Source organism: Erinaceus europaeus, chromosome 17 (genome assembly GCF_950295315.1).
Source record: "Erinaceus europaeus chromosome 17, mEriEur2.1, whole genome shotgun sequence".
Lineage (NCBI taxonomy): Eukaryota > Metazoa > Chordata > Mammalia > Eulipotyphla > Erinaceidae > Erinaceus > Erinaceus europaeus.
In genome coordinates, this window is record NC_080178.1 from 26023049 (window position 1) to 26047628 (window position 24580).

Sequence of the window (24580 nt, forward strand, 5' to 3'; positions counted from 1 at the left end):
ACTGCTCCTGGCGGCCATTTTTCCCCACTTTGTTGCCCTTGTTGTTGTTGCACCACTGCCAGGCCCCCACTGGTTCTTCAAGAAGGTCGACAGCACCCTACAGATTCCCTTCACCCTCTGGCCTAGTACCCTGCCTTTATTTTCCTTCTGTTGGGGAAGAGGATCAAGAGAACAGGACCAGAGCTGGGAAGATAGCATAATAGTTATGAAGAGACACTCATGCCCGAGACTCCAAAGTCCCAGGTTCAATCCACTGTACCACCATCGGTCAAAGTTGAGCAGTGCTTTGATTATAGATAGATAGATAGGTAGATAGATAGATAGATAAGACAGATAATAGATAAGATAAATATAGTAAAATTAAAAAATAAAAACTTCTTTAAAACAGTCGTATCAGCATGGTATGTGGAAAGAAACCAAACATACAAACACACAAATCTCTAACCTATGGAGACTGAAAAACAAAAACAAAACCCAGAAATGTTTTTTTCTTCAACTTTATTTATTTATTACTGGATAGAGACAGAGAGAAATTAAGGGGAAGGGAAGATAGAGATGGAGAGAGACAGAGAGATACCTGCAGCCCTGCTTCACCACTCCTGAAGTTTTCCCCCTGCAGGTAGGGACAAGGGTCTTGAACCTGGGTCCTTGCGCACTGTAGTGTGTGCGCTTAACCAGGTGTATCACCGCCTGGCACCTCAGAAATTGTTTTTTTTTAAATATTTATTTATTTATTCTCTTTTGTTGTCCTTGTTTTATTGTTGTAGTTATTATTGATGTTGTCGTTGTTGGATAGGACAGAGAGAAATGGAGAGAGGAGGGGAAGACAGAGAGGGGGAGAGCAAGATAGACACCTGCAGACCCGCTTCACCACTGCCTGTGAAGCAACTCGCCTGCAGGTGGGGAGCCGGGGGCTCGAACCGGGATCCTGCTGGTCCTTGCACTACGCACCACCTGCACTTAACCTGCTGTGCTACCGCCCAACTCCCGACCAGAAATGTTTTTTAAGGGGCCAGATGGTGACATACTTGGTAGAGAGTGCATGTTACAGTGTCCAAGGACATAAGTTCAAGACCCCCCAGTTTCCACCTGTAGGGGGGAAGCTTCACAAGCAGTGAAAGTGTTGCAGGTCTCTCACCCTCTTACCCACACTCGCCTCGCCTCCCCTCCCCTCCCTTCCTCTCCCCTCATTTCTGGCTCTATCAGAGAGAGAAAGAAGAGTATACACACAGGGCATTGATCTTTGACCAAGACCAGAACAGCAAGAGGCTCCTTGCCCCTCCCCTGAAGCAAGCTGGAGCATGGCTGTGCCTCTCAGAATGTGAGCTCTCTTTGCTTTCCCTGATCCCAGGAGCTGCTCCAAGGACCTAGAGATAGTGCACACAACGTGTTGTTGTTGAGACTACCTCAACTGTATATATAAGGACACAACTAACACCTCTGTATACATTTTGGAGCTCGTAAGCAGAGATCTGCTTGCCTTGCGACTGCCTGAGATAAGCCTTTCTAAGTAAGTTCCTATGCTCGGCCACCTGCCACTCTGAAGTGGTCTACCTCTTCCTTCATTCTCTTTCTACTAATTCCACCTCTCTTCATTCAGACTTTCAACTGTGACACTTGCCATCAGTTGGTTCCTGCCTGAGTACAACTTCCTGGGATGATTTATTAGTTCATTGGAGTTGCTGTAACAGTACCACAAGTCTCAGCTGGTTGGTTTGGAGGCAGGAAGTTAGCAGAGCAGGCAGCTTTGGGGACTGAGACAGAATCTGCTCCCTGCCTTTCAGAGAGCTTCCCAGACATTCCTGGGGGGGGGGGGTGGCATCATCTTGATTTCTGCCTTCCTGTTCTCCTTGTGTGTCCAGATTTGCCCTTTTATAAGAATACCAGTCATATTGGACTAGAAACCCTCCCTTCTCTTTTCTGAACTCATCTAGGTAATTACATCTACAGCAACCCCATTTCCAAATTGTCACATTCTGAGACATTGGGTTTAAGGACTTCAACACAGGAACTGTGGGTGGAGGAGACACAATTCAATTCAATTTTTGTATCACCTGAACACAACATATAAAGGCACCTCATTACCTACTCACTGACCAAAAATATCCATAAGGGGTCCACTCCGTCTCTTCTCCCCACCCACCAAGAAAAAAAATCTACTGAAAATAAACAGGACAAAGCTGTCACTGTTTGCTCCTGGTGAGGTGCCAAACTTCACGGTCTGTTTTCCAAATTCTCCTCAAGCATTATCACCAGGATACAGCAAGCAAGATAAAGAAACTGCCACCCAACTGCCAAATATTCAATTAACTCTCCTAGCTTTAGTGGCATCTTCAAAAGAGCTTAACTTCCCAGCAGTCCTCAGGAGACAGGAATGTGGACAGATATTATTAGTCTTCTACTAAAAGGAGAACTTGAGTATAGAGAGAGTGAGAAAAAAAACAAGAAAAAAAGAAAGAAAGAAAGAAAGAAAGAAAGAAAGAAAGAAAGAAAGAAAAAACATGCCTGTCTTCATACTTAACTTTCCCCTTGAGTTAATTAGGCAGATGGCCGGGCCTGGACGAGTGGCCTGGAGTTCCTGGTCCCAGTTTAGTGATAACTAGACAGTGGTGTTATGAGGTGATGGGAAACGACACACACACTCTAAAACAAACAAACACACAAAAACAGAACTGATTTTTCATCAGAAGATGGGCATTTCCTTTCTGAGTTCAAGTCTTACTTCGTGTGAATGTGACCAAAGAGAAACATTTTATTCTCTTCAGGTTCTTCATCAAGAAAATAGGGATCATTTTCTATGAAGGATTTCTGCTTACTGGGGTTTTGTGAGGACTGAATAGGAAAATACAACCAAAATGCTTTAGAATGGTGCCTGAGATTCAGTGTCCAAATGGCCAGATTTGCTTCCAAAAATTTTGAGGCCCTTATGATAATCTGAGTATTCCTGAGCTCTCTATGGCTATAACAGTCAGAATTGGGGCACATGTAAGATGTATTCAGTGTGGACTGGGGGGTGGTGTACCCAGTTAAGAGCATACATTACCATGCATGAGGTCCCAGGTTCGAGCTCCGGGTCCCCAACTAGAGAGAGGACTCTCTATGAGTAGTGAAGCAGGTCTACAGGTGTTTTTCTTTTTCTCTCCCCCCTCTAACTCCCACTCCCCTCTCAATTTCTATCTTTCCTATCAAGTAAACAAATAAATAAATGAACTAAAGGAAAAAAATGGCTGCCAGGAGTGGTAATTCATTGTGTAGGTACCAAGCGCCAGTGATAACCCTGGTGCAAAAAAAAAAAAAAAGAAAAGTATTCAGTGTATTTGCTCTTTATTACTGTTTAAAAAATTATCCCCTAAACATAGTGGCCTGAAAAAACAAGCAAACAACAACAGCAACACAACTCAAATGTCTATCAGCTCACAGTTCTGCTGATCAGCAGTCCAGGAGCAGCTTAGTTCTGACTCAGGGCCTTTTCCAAGGCTGCAATCAAGATGTCTGACAGACCACAGGTAATTCAAGGTAGGAACCAATTTCAAGCTCACTCAGGCCTTAGTTCCTCCTGAGCCTTCCCCGGCTCACTGCTTCTTGGGCCTATCTTTAAAGCAGCTCACAACATAGCAGCTGACTCCCCCCACACACACCCCGCCCCATGAGCAAAAGAACAAAACAGACACCAGAGTCTTCTGTGATCTAATCTGGGATGTGACAGCCCATCCTTCTATTGCTATTTTCTTTGTGAAAAGAGAGCCACAATTTGTAAACCTACAGGCACAGCAGAGTTCTTTACAACAGCCAAAAGGCAGAAGGACTCAAGTACCCATCAACAATTGAGTGAATAAGCAAAGTGAAGCATATAATGCAAAAGAATATCATTCATCCTTAATTATAGAGGAAATTCTGACACTATCTGATTCCACTTTTATGAGGTGTCTAGAGTAGTCAAATCCATAGAGACAGAAAATAGCTGCTAGCTGCCAGGAATTGGGGAAGGGGGAAGAGTGAGGAGTGAGAACTGTTTCATGGATATCATTTAAACTTTGCAAGATGAGAAGGTTCTGGAGAGTGCAGCACAGGAACATGAACTTATATAACACTACTGTACTACTGTACTGAAAAGAGGTTAAGACGGTAAAGTCTGCCTGGCAAACTAGCTCATTTGGAAAGTATGCTGCTTTGTCATGTTTGTGACCCAGGTTCAAGTCCTGTCTCCACCATACTGAAGGACAATTTTGTGTTATGGTTGCCCCCTACTCCAATCCCCAAGTCATCCCAGAGTGAAGATCTAGAGATAACCAAAAAACAAGAAAATATATATGTCATGTATTTTTCCACAGTGAAAAACAGAGAAAATGCAAGTCACATAGTCCAGATCACATTGAAATGCATGAGTTTACACAAGGCTTGAACTCAGGAGGTGGGCATCACTGATGGCTGCCTGACATGTTCAGCCATTCGTGTGAAGGTGGAAAGAAGTCCCTTGTTCAGGTAGGATCAAATCCTACCTACTTAAGGCCATCTGAATGTGCTAGCCACACCCAACCTGTGCATATGTCCCCTCTCAGGGAGAGTTCCTAAGCAACAGGAAAGAAAGGCTATCCTGTTCCTGCTGGAATGGTCTGGTAAACAGTTATGTTTCCGATCAATGAAGCCCCAATTAAAGGCTGATACCACTGTCGTGTTCTTTGGTCTCTACTACATCCCACATGGAACAGAAAGGATAATGACTGAGCTTTTAAACAGTCCTGTTGCTGCTTCCAATTCCTGACAGTCCTTTGTTGACTGTAAACACGAGAGTAAGGAATGAAAAAACTCAATTCTGGACAAAAGAAGAAAGGCACACAGAAAGCTGGAGTCTCTGAAGGGGAGTCGTCACTTTTTCCTACGCCCCCCAAATAAAAACCCCCAAAAGCCATAAGTCTTTCAAGCACCATTATTCGCCATAAAGGGGCCAGTTTTCTCCACTCCATCAAAACAAACACTAACAGAACATAATTTTCTATCCCACATCAGCTGCAAGTACAGAGATATATATTTTTTTCAAGGGTTGGAAGCCCAACAGACACAGGTAGGGGGTATTTTGACTTACATCAACTCACGGGCAAAAAAAAGTATCCAGTGCTGATAAAGCTCAATGAATGCCTACTATTACTAAGATGGCAGATGACAAACAGCCAAACCCTAAGGGATGTAAGACAGCGTTTTATCTAGTCCAGATGCCTCCAGAGTTCTGCAGGAAGATACCACAAGGAGCTAGCTCATTCTCTCCAAAGCCCTGCGTGAGCTGGGCAACCCAGCAGTGGTACACAGGTGTTCCTTTCTTCAAGCTCCAGAATTAGCAATCAGTTTGCATTTAAAAGCCACGGATATGGAAAGCAGACCCTTCAACACTGGGGTCACACTAGGAATAGGGGACATCCCCCATTGCAAGAGGCGTGATAATGTAGACTGGCCAAGGGGACAACGGTTCCAGAGCCCACCTCATGCTGCCTGTGGGACACACTCCCATCAAGGGAACGATGACATCATCTGCTCTGTGTGCACTGTACTAAAAATAACACCTTCTATTTTAATCGATTGTGGGTACACACCATCTTACAGAACTTAAACACATATGGTATGATATCACATGGGATGCAAATTGAGCACAGTTCAGGGACATGTAATACCTATGAAGAAATCATTTCTAGCCTTCAGCGGGAGAAAGTGTTTGCTATGGTACTGCTAGGTAGGATGGCTACTAGGTAGGGTTTGTGGGGTCTAAGAGGCAGAAAATGGCACACGACCCATCCTGGGGTGGTGTCTTTCCACAATAGGTGACCTTTTTAGGAGGCTGTCATCCAGATGGCAAATGACAGCTGCTCTCCACACCCTAGTATGGCTTGTACACATCAGACTAATTTCCTAGGGGTAGGGAGATGGTGGTGGTTTCCTCTGGGCTGGAAGGCACAATGCCGAGATACTAGGGATAGTTATTCTAAGTTAGTTATCTGAATCAGCCTTCCGAGGCATGTGATTAACATTTAAGTTTTCACATGTTTATGAGAGTGCAAGAGAAAAACAGAGAGACAGAAAGAGAGAGAGAAGACAGGATATGGATTTACAAATATTAATTTCAGGCAGCCTACAGAAGGCCAGTTCTTTTTTTAAGGGCAAGCAAAAATCTGTTTCTTTCTCAAAATCAGCAAAATGTTGGCCTAGGCAGGGGTAGGGGGTGGGCAGTAGCTGTAAAGGAGAGAGAAGGGTTATGGGAGAGCTGCCAAGACCATCAGGACAAATTCTCTAACATGCACATCTTAGATTTTGGGAATTCTTTCTCTAAATACCACAGTGTAGCATTAGTGAGTCTAGAATTCATAAACACACAAGAAACATTATATACAGAAAATTTTCCTAAGTCCTCCTATTTTGGCTAATATTTACTTGACATTCTGATTGCTGCTTTCCATTAGGTACCTATCACTGTCTAGGGCATTTACCATAGAAAGCAGATTTGGCATATGTTCTGGTTTATAGAGCTTTTTTTAATTTAAATTTTATTTATTTATTATTGGGTAGAGACAGAGAGAAACCTGCATCCCTGCTTCATCACTCCTGAAGCTTTCACCCTGCAGGTGGGGACCAGGGGTTTGCACCCAGGTCCTTGTGCACTGTAGCGTTTGTGCTAAACCAGGTGCGCCACCACCTGGCCCCATTTATACAACATTGATTTTAGCTGTCCAGGATGTGGAAGATTGGTTCCAAGATTGATCCCCAAGACTGCATGTGCCAGAGTTATACTTTGGTGCATGTGTGTGTTTGCTTCCTCTCACTACCTGCCCCAACCTCCTGCTCCCATAAATAAAATAAATATTTAAAAAATCTTTTGACTTTATAAAGCCTAGAAATACTTTGCCATTAGATCAGAAAGTTACAAATCCTAGGCAAATATGGAGATTAGAAACCTCTCAAAAGTTAGTATGGAACAAATCACCTGGAGAATTTGTTCAAATAGACTAATGAGCTGATTCCATTGGTAAGCTGACAGTAAGGCTGCTGGTATGAGTATTACACTTTGAAAAACCACTGGGGAAAGAAAAGATTCAACGAGGAAATCTTTTTTCCAAGCAAGAACAGAGGCTAAATTCTGCCTCAGCTTCACCTTCTAGAGCTGTTTTAGGGTTTCTAGCAAAATCTACGTCAACATGTATCATTTTATTCTTCATTTCTATGGGCCTCTGACATGGAGATTGAGAATGATCATACTCCTTGGTATATGTTTTTTTTGTTCATTTATTAATTTTGAATAGTATAAGATATATCAACCAAAATAAGATCAAGGACCTTGAAAATAAACTCTGTCTATGGAGTTTCCCCATTCATCTTACCTCCAGACATACGAGTCAGTTAACTATCATTCCCTTGCCTTTTTTTTTTTTACAGTTTTATTAAATCTATAAACTGTAGCACAGTCATACAGTGGGGATACTGAACAACAGTTGAAACAAATGAACTCTACCAACAGACAATAATCTGGATGAATTACATCAATATAATATTAAATGAAAAAAGTGAAATTGAGTATAGATGACAGTACATTATAATGTCAAAAATATATACTTTTCAGGGTGTCTGAAAACAAATGCTTTTTTTTTTTCTCCTGTCATCAGTGTTATCACTGGGGCTCCATGGCTAAATCTACCGTTGCTGATGACCATTTTTCCTTTCATTATTATGACTGAGATAGAGATAAATAGGGCAAGAAAGGGGAGAAAGAGAAAGAGAGAGAAAAAAGGAGACACCTGTACTCTGCTCCACTGCCTGTGAAGCTTCCTTCCCACTCCCCATAGGTGGGGCCTCACACATGGTCACTTGTGCACCTGACTGGAAGCACCAGCTCTCACCTGCCCCATATACATTCTTCATTCCTTTTACTTTACTGTAATAGCTAAAAAAAAAAAAAGTCAATGAGTAAACAATATGGTGGCCAGGCCACAATGGAATGACATGACCCAGGACATGACCCTCTGTATCCAGATTTCTCTATTAGTCTCATCTTTCCAACCCCCCCCCCCCATTATATCCTTCAGCTTCCACAAAGCAATTCTGAGATAGAGTGCTCTGACATGAGTAGGCAATTCACAGGCGAGGAAACAAAGTAGTAAACAAATATGGGGGGGGGTGCTGTGTTCAGAATCAGAGAAATGCAAAACTAAGCATTTGGGGAACTCTTATTTTCTGATGACTGAATTAGAAAAAGCGGGGGAAAAAATAGAACAGTGGTGGATGCTTTGAATATTACAGTTAAAACTGAACAGGTGGATACAATGCCAGCAATACTGTAATGTAAAAATCAAAATAACCCAAATAGTTGTATGATGAGGTATCCCCATGAGTCACAGGGATGTCCAGTGGAAACTGGACATAAAATTTATACCAAAGAAGCAATTTGATGGAAATTGATGGCCCACAATACAACAATTTAGAAAGCCACAGTAGAGCACCAGGACAATCTGCAGTGTAGATCAGGAAAGTAGAAAATGTTTAAGAGGAAATGTACATAAGATGTCCAGTTGGGGGGAGTCGGGCTGTAGTGCAGCGGGTTAAGCGCAGGTGGCGCAAAGCACAAGGACCGGCATAAGGATCCCGGTTCGAACCCCGACTCCCCCGGCTCCCCACCTGCAGGGGAGTCGCTTCACAGGCGATGAAGCAGGTCTGCAGGTGTCTATCTTTCTCTCCCCCTCTCTGTCTTCCCCTCCTCTCTCCATTTCTCTCTGTCCTATCCAACGACGACGACTACAACAATAAAACAACAAGGGCAACAAAAGGGAATAAATAAATAAAATAAAAAATAAAAAAAAGAAAATAAAAAAAAGATGTCCAGTTGGCCTGAAATATGACACGTTATGTGCACTCAAGTTAAAACCACGTGTACAAGGGCTACTACTGTATCTGAGGTGGAGGCCATGAATGTTGTTTTCTTCTGTGGTACTTATTTTATTATTATTATTGTTATTGCTATTATTATTAATTTTTTTTTAGTTTGGGAGACTCTTACCTTGAGAACTTTCACAGCTTTCCTCATCACTGTTGTCTTGACAGTTATTTTGTCCATCGCAGATGAAGCTCTTGTCAATGCAGAGTCCGTTCTTGCAATGGTAACGGGCAGTGGAGCAAAGCAGAGGGTTTGCTGCTGTGAATGAAAAATAGATCAGATCACCAAAGAGGCCAGTAAGTCCATCTGAGAATCCTGGGACCCTCTCAATATAGGAGTTTAGTCTGCTAAGACGGCTAACTCAAAGCCTGGACTGAACGATCGGTCAGACAATGACCAGGACAGGACAAGACTTAGTGTCCAATTCTAAAATACCCCAGTCACCATTTGGGTACCCTGTAACCATCCCAACAAGCAACCCTTCAGCCCAAGTGGTCAACTACTAGGCTTTCCAGTATTCTTTAAAGAGAACTGGCATAAACTTCAGTCTCCCAAGAGAGTAGAGGTGGGGGTGATTGGTAGTATAAAAGAAATCAAGATAACAGCAAAACCAGAGGGACACAATCAAGGGACTGTGGACGTCTTCCACTAAAGGAGTCATGACATAATTTGGTCCAAGAGGATGGTCGACCTTTCCAGTTCCCTAGCTAAGGGCCAGTCTTTTAATTCCTCATAGATCTGTGAAGTTCTCCAAAAGTATAAGATCAGTGGCTTCAATTTCTTCCTTGCAATCAAAGAAGACCTTTATTAATCCACTCGACCTGCTTAAGTGACTCCCCCATTAGGCTCCCCATTCCAGACAATTTCAGAGGCTCAAAAGTAGTGAGAGGTGTGGTCTGGTCCCTCCCTTCAAAGAAAAGGACAATCACCAGTCAGTGTGAGGTCAAGAAAGGCTATTTGATGACAAACAAGCAAATGTCCACATAAATTTATTTCTACAGTACGATTTACCTCACTTTCCTCATCCCCCCTGGTCCTTGAAGTGCAATTTAAATAAGGCTCCTTCCAGGGCTTTGCTTTCAATAAGTGAAGCATCAAAGTAGAAATTACTCCAGTTCTAGTTCAGTCAGTGATGAACCGTATAATATTAGGCAAATGACTTCACCTCTCTTGAATTTCAATTTTGCTATCTCTGGACCAAGGGCAGACTGAAAATTATTTTAAAATCCAAGAGGGCAAGAATAGGACATCAGACCAAACACAGAGCTCTTTTTAAGCTAAGCATATACCCTGTAGGATGGTGCTGGCCACAGGTCTATGAAGTTGGTCTTGCCACTCATAGCATGAATTAGTCAGAGCATCACATGAGATGACCTGGGAGAAAGTGCAGTTGCACACAGAGAGTAAGCTCAGGGATGTTAGATGTGTCCCCTGAGTCATGTCTCTCAGTACGTGAGCCACCCTCATGGAACAATTTTGGTGAGAATGAGGAGGAAACATGCTGGATCCTGGATAATGAAATGAGTTGGCACCTGCACCATACATCATATGATGTTAAGAGTCCCAGAGCAGGAAGGGCATGGCATCCAGCGGGAAGGCTGCTAAGGGGGAGGGTGTGGGAGTGAGGAGGTCAGCTTAAGTGACTCTCCATGATCCTCAAAGGCAAGATGGCAACTGTAATGCATCTTTGCTTCCCTCCTTGCTCCACTGAGCTAGCGTTAAGATGCATATTGTTCATGACTTTGAGCGCTGTAGACATTATAAGACTCTGGGGTTCCCAGATTGTTGAGGTTTGCTGTGTGTGTGTGTGTGTGTGTGTGTGTGTGTGTGTGTGTGTGTGTGTGTGTGTGTGTGTGTGAGAGAGAGAGAGAGAGAGAGAGAGAGAGAGAGTCAATCAAAGCAAGTAGAGGGAAGCAGGGTGGGGAGAGCCAGTATATGCAGTGTTGACAATGATGGCCCTGTGTCAAAGTCAAACAAAAGTAGTCTGGTCTGAAAACAGAAGCTTTAATGATTTATGTCACAGTGGACAGGCGAATGGCTTGACTTGATCAAGCTGAAACCAGGGGCTGACTCTAGCCAAAACCAAAACAAGGAAGCCCCAAGCCACAAATCACGCTTGGTTTCTGTTCAAGGCAGTCCTCCAAACCTTTCAACATTCCACGCTGGTGGCCTTGGGCAGATCTGGGACCCTGTGGATCATGTCTACAGAGCTCAGACATCAGCAATAATCAGCATACTCAAGCAGACAGGCTCGGAAAGGCACTCTGATTGCTCCAAGATGGGGCAGTTACAAGGTTATGTGAACACCCTTGTGGGGAGCTGTGCTCAACCTGCCTTGCTGAGAAAGCTGGCATCCACTGGCTAGTCTGTTCAGTCTTAGACCCTTGCACACTTCAAAAACCTTCTGAAGGAAAAAAGTCATCTCTATGGATGAATACTCTATCTATCTATATTCAACAACATGTAAATATGTATGTGTATGCATCAATCATAAATATCTTCAAGATTTGCTATGTAACCATAACTTAAGACACAGCTCTATAAAAAGTTCAGCTGGGGGAGTCAGGCAGTAGCGCAGCAAGTTAAGTGCACATGGCGCAAAGCGCAAGGACTGGCGAGAGGATCCTGGTTCAAGCCCTTGGCTCCCCACCTGCAGGCGAGTCGCTTCACAGGCGGTGAAGCACATCTGCAGGTGTCTGTCTTTTTCTCCCCCTCTCTGTCTTCCCCATCTCTCTCCATTTCTCTCTGTCCTATCTAACAAGGACAACATCAATAACAACTACAACAACAATAAAAAACAAGGGCAACAAAAGGGGAAAATAAATAATAAATATTCAAAAAATGTTTTTAAAAAAGAGTTCAACTGGACTATTCATCAGAACATACAAAGAACTCTCCACTCAAGAGGAGAAGGGCTAAAAGAAAATGGGACAAATGATATAATAGGGTAATTTACATAAAAATGGCAGAAGGTCATTAGCAACTTGAAAAAGGTTTACCACTCTTAACAATGAAGTGCTAATGGACTTGCGTCTTGAGGTCTTGAAAATAGGAGGTTATTGGCATGAATGTGGGGAAGAGGACATCTCACTGACCACAAATGAAAGTGAGAGCTGGTAGGTCTACTACCTGCCTTGGACACCAGGTTAGTAAAATACTGTGCACATAACACAGTCCAGTAGTTTCACTTAAGTCACACTCTAGGGAGAATCCAGAACAAACAAAAATGTGTCTGGAAGTACTGCTTATGAAATTAAAAATTAAAAAGGACCCAGATGGGGGCCAGGGAGTAACTCACCCCATAGAGCACACAAGCTATGCACAAGAACCCAGGTTGGGGTTCTACTCTACCATTTGCAAGGGGGAATTATCACAAGTGGTAGAGGGCCTCATGATTCTCTCTCACTCTCTTTTAATTTTTCGGTGTCTCCTACTGTCTACCAGAAAAAGAGAGAAATGGTTACCAAGAACTGTAAAGTCATCGTGCAGGCACTGAGTCATGAGTCCCAGTGATAACCCTGGTGGTTAAAAAAAAAGAAAAGACAAAATGAAAGAGGGAAAGGGAAGGACAGAGAACTAAAAAGATTGTCCATAGAAGAAGAGATGCCACTGTTACGAAAGAATTTTATTTCAGGTTCTATCAATGTTTTCTTTCTTGAACATTTTATTTATCTGTCTGTTTTATTTATTTTAGTGATATAGGGATAGAGAAAAAGAGACAAGAACTTATCATGATGTTGGGGAATGAATCTGGGACACTAGAGCCTCAGGCTTGAATGTCTTTTATATAACCATTATGCTGTTTCCTCAGCCCTCTGCCAACTTTTTCTGTCAAACCCCTGATAGTAAATATTTCAGACTTTGTTAACTATTCAGTCTTTATCTCGGGCTTAACTATTTAATTTTGCCACTGTAGAGCAAAGTAGCCATAGAAACTCTAAACAAAGAGCATGTTTGTGTTCCACTAGAGTTGTATTGACTTGGGGGCTGGGAAGGTAGCTCCCGGGCACAGCACATGTCTGACACGCATGAGGTCCTGGGCTTTAGCCCTTGGTGCCACATAATAACAAGAAAAGAAAAAAGACAAATAGAACTTCATAAATGGTGGAGCAGTACTCTAGTATTTTGTCTCTCTCAATTAAAAGAAAAAAGGGGGGTGTAAGCGGTGGTGTACTTGGTTGAGCACACAAGTTACCATGTGCAAGGACACAGGTTTGAGTCCCTGTTTCCACTTGCAGAGGGGAAGCTTCAGAATGATGAAGCAGGTCTGCAGATGTTTCTTTTGATCTCTCTTAACCTCCCTCTTCTTCTCAATTTCTCCCTATTCTATCAAATACAATAATGGCTGCTGGGAGCAGAGGATTTGTAGTGCAGGCACCAAGCCTCAGTAATAACCTTGGGTGACAATTGAAAAAAAAAGATAAGAGATTTAATGACCAAAAAAAAAAAAAAAAAAAAGACCATAAATTACCATCCCTTCAGGAATAAACCAAAATCAAGATGGTTAAAACTCAGAAATAGATTGAGATAAACTAGTGAATTATAGAAAAATATGGGGCCTTGCAGTGGTGCACTGGGTTAAGCATACATAGTAGGAAGAGCAAGGGCCCACGCAATGATCCCGATTCAAGCCCCCAGCTCCCATCTGTGGGGGGGGGGGGTCACTTCACAAGTGGTGAAGCAGGTCTGCAGATGTCTATATTTCTCTCCCCTTCTCTACTTCTCTCTGTCCTATCCAATAAAATGAAAGAAAAAAGAAAGAACGAAAGAAAGAAAAAGAAATGGCCATTTGGAGCAGTGGATTTGTAGTGCGGCCACCGACCTCCAGCGATAACCCTTGTGGCAAAAATATATGTATATATGGCTAGTGTTCACTTACACAAATGGTACTTATTAATGATTGGTATAAAAATATAGACTATAGTTTAACATTGCTATGTATGGCACCTTGAACATCATTATAAAGCAAATCCTCAGTTCTTTTCATTTTTCCTATCTATATGATATGATGATTTCCTATCAATAGATATCACACCGATAATAACTTGATGTACTGCAGTAACTGCTTAATAATATATGTAAGTCACATCATTATGCCGTATACAATGAAGGCCAGGCTCGAACCTGGGTCACACACCAGGCAAAGCAGCACACTATCCAAGTGAGCTACTTTGCCATTCCTACACTGTATACTTCCACACTACGATCATAATCTCTGGCATTATGCTATTCCACTGCAGAATACTGTGCCCCAGTATGGTTCTGTAGCCCCCATGTCCACTTGGTCAATTCCAAATTATATTCCTCCATGAGGATAATTTCTGGAACCATCTGTTCCACCCCGGTTCCATGGCTGCCAGTTCTTAGCAACATCGCCCCGCCAGATATTCGTCGGGATGCGGCATCATCTAAGTTCATTTCCCACGTCTACGCTTGACCGAACCTGCCAATATACGCGGATATCTTCGCCCACCCTGTTCAACGCTTGACGTCTCGTCACCCAATCTGGTCCCCTATGCCTACACTGAACTTCTCTGTTCCAGACTCTTGGAAACAGAGTTGGCAGTCAGCTGAGGTAAAGAACAAACACCTCATCACAGACCCCTGCAAGCGTCAACCCGGCTTTGACCTAGCACGTTATGATTGGGCCCTCCTCAATCGCTATCGAACAGGCCATGGCCGGTGCGCCGCTATGTTCCACCGCTGGGGAGCCAGAGACGACCCGAACTGCCCCTGCGGCTCCAGACAGACTATGACTCACATAGTCAACGACTGCCACCTCTCCAGATTCAAAGGAGGTCTCGAAACTTTACATCAGGCTCAACCTGACGCTGTTGACTGGCTACGGAAGAAGGGCAAACGCTAGAAGAAGAAACTTACTTCAAACTTACACTGTGCTTTGTCTCAATAAAATCTCAGTAAGAACAGACATTGACACGGGAAGAAACAACCAACTTTGGGGACAGTCAATGCATCTGGAGAGGAGGGAGAAGAAGACAGGCTCCAAGAAAGGCATGCAGGGGGCTTCCATACCCAGTAACATTCAAATTTAAAAAATCTGAAGCCAGTGAGGTAGCAGCACAGCAATGTGATTACTAAAGCAGAGTGTTGGGAACACCAGACATTCCCTTAAATTTTCCCTCTCCTTTTTAACATATTTGAAAACTTGAATAAAAACACTTTTAAAAGTCTGATCTGGCAGGAAGTTTTCAGGGATCTCTCCCGTTGCTTTTTCATTACCCCCACACTTTTGTCCCTGGCTCACAAACACCTGTTTTTGCGTAACTTTCACATAGGTGTCCAGTTGCTCAGAAGACACAGGTACATGCTGGAAAATGGCCACACTTGGGGATCCTTCTGGCTCACCACAAAAGCAGTCCCAATCTTACCCAATGTAGGTCAGAGAAACTGGCAAAGGATGCCTCTTGGGATATATCCCAGGCCCAGCAAGAGAGAGAGAAAAAGGCCTCTGAGTCATCCAGATACACATGGGAATGTGTGTGCCCTTTATGTGTAGTTGTTTTCCTCACTAAAGGGCCCTCAAGCTTTAACCTCCTCCAGCATGAACTGAGTCTCCATTATCTGTCACTTCCAACCAGCGTCCCGTTCAAATTCCCAAGGATACAACCAGTAAGAAGGGTGAAGGGGCGCTGCTGACACCCTGAAAGCAAACTGCCATGAAGCAAAACAAAACCAAACCAAAAAATCAAAGCTGATGCTCTGCGTGGGGACAGAAAAGCTATAAAAGGCAAATTTAAGTCTTCTAAAAGTTGAGCAATCTATATGATAATTTCAGAAAGACCAAAAAGCTTAAAAAGGAAAAAAAAAAACTTGCTCAGCCACTCATCTGTTGTTGGACACCTGGGTTGCTTCCAGGTTTTGGCTATTACAAATTGTGCTGCCAAGAACATATGTGTACACAGATCTTTTTGGATGGATGTGTTGGGTTCCTTAGGATATATCCAGGTGTCATCAGGATACCGGCCAGACTTCCCTGGATTGAAGACACCACCAATGTGTCCTGGAGCTCAGCTTCCCCAGAGACCCATCCTACTAGGGAAAGAGAGAGGCAGACTGGGAGTATGGACCGACCAGTCAACGCCCATGTTCATCGAGGAAGCAATTACAGAAGCCAGACCTTCTACCTTCTGCAACCCTCAATGACCCTGGGTCCATGCTCCCAGAGGGATAGAGAATGGGAAAGCTATCGGGGGAGGGGGTGGGATATGGAGATTGGGCGGTGGGAATTGTGTGGAGTTGTACCCCTCCTACCCTATGGTTTTGTTAATTAATCCTTTCTTTAATAAAAAAAAAATAAAAATAAAAAAAATAAAAGGAAAAAAAGTACTAATGGTAATTCTGTATTATAGTCTATTACTATAAAAAAAATCATGTTCTTAAGAACTGTCACCAACAAAAGTAAACTTTAAATTCAAATATAGCATAGGGTCTCAAGACTCACTGAACAAAAGGGGGATGTCATCGTGCCCTGTCCCATTCCTCCTCCCCACCCCCACCTCCCAAAAAGCTAAGCCAAAGCTCACATTTCATTATGTTTCTTCCAGGGTCTCTGAAGCTCTTTGCCAGGCTCAGGAAAAGTTCAAGTGGAATCTGCTTCATGGGACTGAGGCAGAACAATCCTGCGGGTTCTGAGTGGGCAAGGGTTACATTTCAGAGGTTTCTGTATCCCATGGAGCTTGCGTAGGACCGCAAAATAGTAAATGTTCAACAGACAATTCATAAAAATCGACCAGGAAATAGTTTTGTACATTAAGAAGTTAAGTCTACACATCATTCAGCAATATCTCACTTTATTCTACAAATGTATGTTTTCTTTCTCCTTGTAGGGCTACTCCAAATCACTGCAAATGTGTTGTTTTACTCATAACTAGGGAGTTAACACCGTGTTTTACAGTATTTATTTCAACAGGGATGAAGGAAATTATCTGCAGAGCCCATTTCAAAATCTCAACTGCAGGCTCAAAAGCTCCTCTGTTATTACAACCACAAGAAACACTTGGGTATGAAGATCTGTTTTCCAGCCCACAAAACTGAGGAAAGAGAAGCCCACCTCCCCTGCCAGAAGTGGGGGTAGGGGAGAGCAATAAGTTGAGGTTAAGCTCAGTGGTTAATTACACTGGTGGCTTGACTTCAACCACATCTGAAGGAAAGGGCCCAGAGCCCACTGCGGTCACCCAAAAGCAACAGACCAGCTTCAAGGCAGGAAATGAAGCAATCCATCTCCAGCAGGACGTAGGAAATGTCGCCTTGAACCCATTTACGGTCTGCAAAGTCGACCCTGTCTCCCACCTCAAAGGGTTCTTGACGAAACACATCAATAAGAAACTCCTTGCTGCTGGCTCCTACATATCCTATCTGCTCCTCCAGCCCATGGAGGTTACTATTTACTGACTGAGCATGCTAACCTCACAGTCTCCACTGGGCATCCTTGAAACTAGCAAGTGAGCTAGTTTTTAAGGGATACAGAGCCATTCAGGATGGAGGGCGCCTGGCCCCAAGCCCCTGGGCAAATAAATTTTCCGATTAGTCTGGACTGCTCATTCTGTGGCCTGGAAGAGGCCTGCCTCCTCAGCCTCCAAAGACCAAAGGTCTATGACCAAAGGTCTATGGTCATATGAAAGTAATTGCCTTCCTTTCAGAGTCCCTGGAAGGATTCTGCCTGCAGCATTCTTCCTCTAGACAGAGCTGGCTCATGGGCCCATGTGCAGCCATGTTCTGGGTCTAGACCTCTTTTAGGGAGGGGGCCACTCACTACTCTGGGCTTGGCCGAAGGTGGCAATTCCACAACTCTGCTTGCCCTCTCCCAATTTCTTAGGACTCGAGAGGATGTGATTTTGAAAACCCTGCTAGGAGGCTAGAGAGGAATGAGCAGTAGTGTGCTACATCTTTTACATGTGCAAGGCCCTGGGTTCAGTTCTTGGCATTGCATAATTATTTAGCCCTTCTTTAAATTATTTAGCCCTTCTCTGTCTCCATTCTTTTATCCATAAAAAAGGAAGTATAATGCCACCTACAACCTAAAATGACATTGCATATGTAAAGCACACAGAAATGTGCCATTTACCTAGTGAACGGCATTTACGTAGCAACTTGCTGCTGTTGTCACCAAGGCTTCATTGCTCCATACTGACTTTTTCAGATCGAAAGAAACAAAAAGAGACAAAGAGAGGGAAAGAGACAACAACACCGAAACTCCCTCTAATGTAGTGGGGGCTGGGCCTGAACCTAAATCATATGGAGAGCAAAGTAGGAGCACTATCCAGGTGAACTATTTTGCCAGTCTCCAAGTGGCTTCTTCTGCTCTGTATTTTTCTATCTCCCAGCCTCTGCCTTGGCCCTTAGTCAAAGATACTTCCATGAAACGGCATTGCCTATTAAAAAACAACAACAACCTATTGATTAATTGATTAGAAAACAAAGGGAGAAGAAAGCAGAACATCGCTTCAGCATATGCATTGCTGGGGCCTGGGAATGTACCTGGCACCTCACATTTGCAAACTCTGCACAACACTGCTTTGCCACCTCCTTAACTGCTGTATTGCTACTTTTTTATTTTATTTTTCTTATTAGTGACTTAATATTGACTTACAAATTTCTGGGACAGCAGCGGTATATAACTTCACACCATTTCCACTTCCAGAGTTCCCAGTCCTCATTCCATCCATTGGAAGCTGCAGTAGCCCTCCCAAGATCACAGATGTGGTTTGACTACTATTTCTATAGCTACTATATATTTGTCCATTTCTTCCATGGTCCTGCCCTCTCTTCCCCTTTAAGTCAAACCTACACCAACCGCCACTTCCAAATGTCTTTCTTTTTTTCCTCTTCTTTCCCTGGGTCTTGATGGAATTGGAGTTCAGGGCCCTCTGGTTACCTTTCCCTAACATTTCTCTCCCACTGGAGTAGGGATCAAAATTCTTTGTAGGGTGCAGAAGGTGGGAGTTCTGGCTTCTGTAATTGTTTCTCTGCTGGACATGGGCATTGACAGGTCATTCCATACCCCCAGCCTGTTTCTGTCTTTTCCTAATGGGGTAGAGCTCTGGAGAGGGGAGACTTTGGGACACACTGGTGAGGCCTCCCTCCCAGGGAAGTCAGAATGGAATCATAGTAGCATCTGCAACTTGGTGGCTGAATGGTGGTAAGATATAAAGTAAGACAAAGTGTTCAACAAACAGGAACTAAAAAGTAGGAACAGAGCAGAAGAAACTAGGGACCTTGGGATGAAAAGAAGCTAGGAAGTCCACTTTAAGTATGTTTCAAGTGGCCCATATCTCTAGTATTTTTTTTTTTTTTTTTTTTTTGTCTAAGCTTGATAGCTAACATGCAGTGATGGTGTCAGGGATGAGAATAGAACTAGAAAGCTGGGTTAGGGCAGAGAATATCTCTTAAACCTGAAGAAAATATATAAATATAATGAAGTTTACCACATCAATCTGACCCAGGGACCATATATACTCACATCCAACACATCTGTGTAACCTCTGAGTCCCTGTCACTTTGAGTTCACAGTCCATGGTCACAGCGGAAAACTTCCTAGGCTGCACTCATTGTAGGATCAGTCTTTCTCCAGTGGCTAAGTAGGATGACCCAGCATCCCTTTGGAAAGTGGGTCAGTCCTTACCATTGCTACCTTATAGTGAGGGATGGTCCCTCAGAGGTCTTAAAATGATGTTCCTGATGGAAGTGACCAGTGATGGTGAAAAAGGGGATCTATCAGAGGTCTTGGCCCATATTGTCTATAGGGGAATCCACGGATTCTCTGACTAGAGCCCCAGATGATGGGGTGGCCTATTATTGATTATAAAGGCCATCATTAAGTGAGCAGGTCTCTTGCCCTTATCCAACTTTTGTAGTCCTTTTTTATTTATCTGAAGAGCTTAGACTTTCTCCCAGTTGTTAAAGTGTTGAGTATCATATGTTGTATCCAAACTAGTATTAGGTTTATGGGGTCTGGCCTGAAGTTAGGGAGAAAATACACCTAGGTTTTTAGTGTGGTCTAACATAATGTACTGGTAGTTTTCAAAAGGTACCCATCCTTCTAAAGCCTTCTCCTTTCCCCTCAATCCTCAGAGAACTAAAAAACAACAACAACAACAAAAAAAAAAAAACAACCTCTCTCACAAGCAGTTCCCACAACAATCCCACCTGACAACCCCACACTGTAATGAGCTGTGTATTTCAGACTCCCTACCCTGAGTATGGTCTCACAACACGAGGGTCCTGTCTCTGACTCCAAGAGCACCTCCCCTGGCACCTGAAAGAGAAACTGTAGGAAGAGAAAGAGAGTATAAAAGAAGACAGGAGGCCAAACAGTAGTGCAGCAGGTTAAGTGCACATAGCTCAAAGCGCAAGGACTGGCATAAGAACCCCGGTTTGAGCCCCTGGCTCCCCACCTGCAGGGGGTCTCTTCACAAGTGGTGAAACAGGTCTATCTTTCCCCCACTCTGTCCTATCCAACAACAATGACATCGATAACAATAATAATAATAATAATAACCACAACAATAAATCAGCAAGGGCAACAAAAACGGGAAAAAAAATAGCCTCTAGGAGCAGTGGATCTGTGGTACAGGCACTGAGCCCCAGCAATAACCCTGGAGGCAAAAAAAAAAAAAAGAAGTAGGAGGCTGCTTAAAGAACAATGAATGCACTGACTTAAATAGGCTCTCTGGGGAAACCTCAGGAGGAGTAAGACATCCTTATGGCAGGACTATATCCTGACTGCCATCTTCCTGTAACCTTCTGACTAGCTGCTTGATTCATTCATCCAACAGACTTACTAATGACTCTTTACTTTAAAGACAGCACTCCATTAGGCACCAGGAATGAAAGGAGAGCACAGTGCACTCTTAAAAGAGCTCACATTCTAGAGCAAAGACAGGCAAGTCGATCCACAATGAAGAGAGAGCACGAGAAGGGTGATTTATTCAACACACTTCTCATGCCATGATATTCCTGGCACTGGTAATAAAGTTGTGGTCACACGATACCATCTGATGGAAATCACAGTGCAGTGGGGAAGATAACACATGGATGGGGGGAGGGGAGCAGACTGGAGGAAAAAGATAGATTGGAAGACTGGGCAGGCGAGAGGGAGTGGTTCTATTTTTGATCAGGGCAGACCTCTCTTTTCAAAGGACAATAATTTGGAGAAGGTCCAAGGTGGGATGACCTAGCCCATCTTAGCAAACCAGAGACATTTCCCTAAGGAAGCAGGTCAAAAGGCAGTCTGTCAGGACACATTGTTGTTAATGGAAGCTTAAAGAATAAAAGTCTTCTTTTCAGTTGCAACTCCCCATCTCACCCAGACCATTCCATACCAGGCTTAGCTCCTAAAGGCTTCAACTGATGGACTAGCTGAGAAAGAAGAGGCAATGCAGACTTTAATCTGACTGACATGAACAGAGAGGTACAGGAACACGCCAGCACTAAGGGACTCCATGAACAAAACCCACCAGTCTCCTCGCTATTCAGATGCTCAGGGGATAAACAAGAATTCATTAGCAGTGGAAGAAATACAGTCCCACACAATGATGTTTGTCTAGGCAGAACTCCGAGAAAAGCAGTAGCTAAGGATCCTCAGCTTGAAGTAATTCTCCACCGTGGTCATGCAGTCCCCTCTACCATCTCTGTTCTTGGCAAGAGTCCTTGTCCTGACTGAATGAGGTTGGGCTGAGAGTTGTGTTGCCGGCCCACCCAGGACTTTTCACCTCCAGCCACGGATATCTGAGCGTGAAGGAGAAAGGGGTAGCCAAACACAACGAAAAGGAGAAAGGAAGAAAAATGAGTAGGGAAGTTCTCAGCACAATCATATTCTAAAAGAAAATGCTATTTTGGGGGCCAGGCAGTGGCACAGCAGGCAAAGTGCACAAGGACCCGAGTTCAAGCCCCTGGTTTGAGGGCGTGGGGATGGGTAGAGATTTCATGAGCAGTGAAGCAGTGCTGCAGCAGCTTCTTTCTTCTTTTCTATCTCTCCCCTCCTCAATTTATCTCTGTCTCTACTAAAAAGAGAAGAGGAAAAGGGAGGGGAGAGGTGGGGAGGGGAGAGAAGAGGAGAGGAGGAGGGGAAGGGAGGGGAGGAGAGATGGGGAGGGTAGGGTAGGGTAGGGTAGGGTAGGGTAGGGGAGAGGAGAGGAGAGGAGAGGAGAGGAGAGGAGAGGAGAGGAGAGGAGAGGAGAGGAGAGGAGAGGAGAGGAGAGGAGAGGAGAGGAGAGAGAAAAATGGCTGGCAGGAGTGGTGGATTTGTCATGTAGGTACTTGAGTCCTGGATATTACCCTGGTGGCAATTGAGAGAGAGAGAGAGAGAGAGAGAGAGATACTGTTCCTTGTTTTTCCTCACTCCCAAGTATAAGAATGTGAAAGTTGGAAAAACATACATCTATAGAAACAGAGCTCCTTATGAATGACACTCCCATTATTTATCAAAGTCAAACTACTCCCTTGCCTTTCACTTATTTTTATTATTGTTGTTTGTTTTTTTACATCTCTATTACAGAAAGTTTCAACTAGTTGCCAAAATAGAGCCCAGCACAGTAAACCTCCACATTCCAACCACCTGGCTTTAATACTATCAACTCTGACAATTTTACCTCCACTCTACCCCGCCCTTCACGTGACCGCTCAGGCTTGAAGCACATCTCAGGTACCACGTGATGCCTTCTTTTCATACTCCAGCACACATTTCTAAAAGATAAGGGTTTTGAAAAGTAATGAAGAGATACCATCCTCACTTAACAAATTAATAACAATGCCTTGGTATCAGCAAAGACACATCTACAATTTAAATCCTTCTCCAGTTAACACCAAATTATTAATATTATTTCGTTGGGCGAGGTTGGGATGCATTGGATCGACCTTCTCATGGTGCATCCCGTGAGTACCCATTTATTGGGAAACTGACGATCCTTCCTAGCCGACTGAATCCACATGGATCCCAGTCACTTTCAAAGCCAGCAACAAGCAGACATCAGGCTCAACCTGACGCTGTTGACTGGCTACAGAAGAAGGGCAAACACTAGAAGAAGAAGTTGGGCGAGGTTAATAGTTTACAGTACAGTTGTTGACACATGGGTACTATTTTTCCTCATCTCCCAGTGATAGTTGTCTGCAAAATGTTCTCATCCCCAACTTAGGTCCCTTTCCACCTTCATGTACCAGGATCCCAAAGAACCACAACCTCCCCCCTTTAAGTCCCTTAAGACCTCTCCCTCTTCTTCCCCAGAGTCCTTTGCTTTGGTGAAATACATCAAAATTATTTATGAATGAATGGCTTGCATCAGGGCTGAAAGAAAGTCTTCACATTGCATTTATTTGATTTATCTTAATTGTTTTAGTCTTCAGGTCTCTGTTTCCTCTATTTTTAAAATTTGGGATTACTAGCGGGTGATACTGATCCTAAAGAATTTCCCTCACCAGGGCCAGGCGGTGGTGTACCTGGTCAAGTGCACACATTACAGTGCACACAGACCCAGGTTCAAGCCCCTGGTCCCCACCTGCAGGGGAAAAGCTTCAAGAGTGGTGAAGCAAGGCTGTAGGTGTCTTTCTGCCTCATCCCCTTTCTATCTCCTGCTCCCCTCTCAATTTATCTCTGTCTCTGTCCAATAATAAATAATAAATAATAATGTAAATAAAATAAAATTTAAAAAAGAACTCTCACCCAGTTGTTGGATAGTATGCCAGCTCCCCCTGGCTTCTGCTTAACCATATGCCTATATAGGGATAGATTTAATCCCATTCAAAGCTTTGGTCTATTTACATAAATCACTTTTACATTTACATAAAGCACCACACTCCCTCCAGGGCATTGGTGGTTCAGTGATAGGATTCTCGCCTGCTCCGCCCCCTCCTTGTCACACTCTGATTTTCACCAGTCACTTTTCTCTCCACTCTCTCTATATCACATCCTACTTCCACCCTACTTGGAGAGTATAAAAACAGCTGCTCTTCTGATTAAAGACATTTGGAAATTGCTTTCCGGCTCCGAGAGTTCCAGAGTGTATCTCCTACGAAGTTAGTTCCTGATCCCTCTCCCACGCAGCAGCCTAGATCGGCTCTAGTTGAGTTCTCTCCAACCCAGAGAGCACTAGCTCAGGAAGAAGTACCCTCAGGCTATCCCGGCACCCAGTGAGTTAGTCTACTCATGAAGGTCACTGACATGTTCCTCAGGCCCTGAATTCCCTGTGATATTGAGCATTGTGATCTGCATGTTCTACATTCCTCCCGCCTTCAATCTGTTTATTGAAGCCCTAAGCTGATGGGACAGCATTAGGAGATGGGGTCTTTGGGACGTGGTCAGGGTGCTAGGAAGTCACGAGGGTGGTGTCTTCATGATGGAAACAGAGTCTTTATCAAATGAGGGGGAGTCAAAGGTTTACTCTATGTGTGTGTGTACCTCCACAAAAGGTCATGTGAAAACATAGTCAAAAAGAACCCGACTGCATTGGCACCCTGGGCTGCTAGAACTATGAGAAAGAAGTTTCTGTTGTTTAAGCAACCTGGCTGATGATATTCCGCTTGAGCCCCCCAAAGGAATGAAATCACATTAAGAGGTTTAATTAGGCTCATGCTTAATGTTTTTTGGCAGAAATACCCATGTGGTGGTGATGCCTGTTCCTGTTAGGTCACGTCAGAAGGCTGATAGCATCCGGACAT

General features: G+C 43.6%; 1 protein-coding gene across 3 annotated transcripts in view; it reads right to left on the bottom strand.

Annotated features, from left to right (window-relative positions):
- LDLRAD3 (low density lipoprotein receptor class A domain containing 3) overlaps positions 1-24580 on the bottom strand; it is an 852030-nt gene that overhangs the window by 666304 nt on the left and 161146 nt on the right. For 2 of the 3 annotated variants that reach the window (XM_007521826.3, XM_060176607.1), the window contains one exon: positions 9032-9166. In XM_007521826.3, the coding sequence (XP_007521888.1) occupies positions 9032-9166 (135 nt within the window). The remainder of the gene's footprint in view (positions 1-9031; positions 9167-24580) is intronic. The other variant, XM_060176608.1, reaches the window with a different exon arrangement.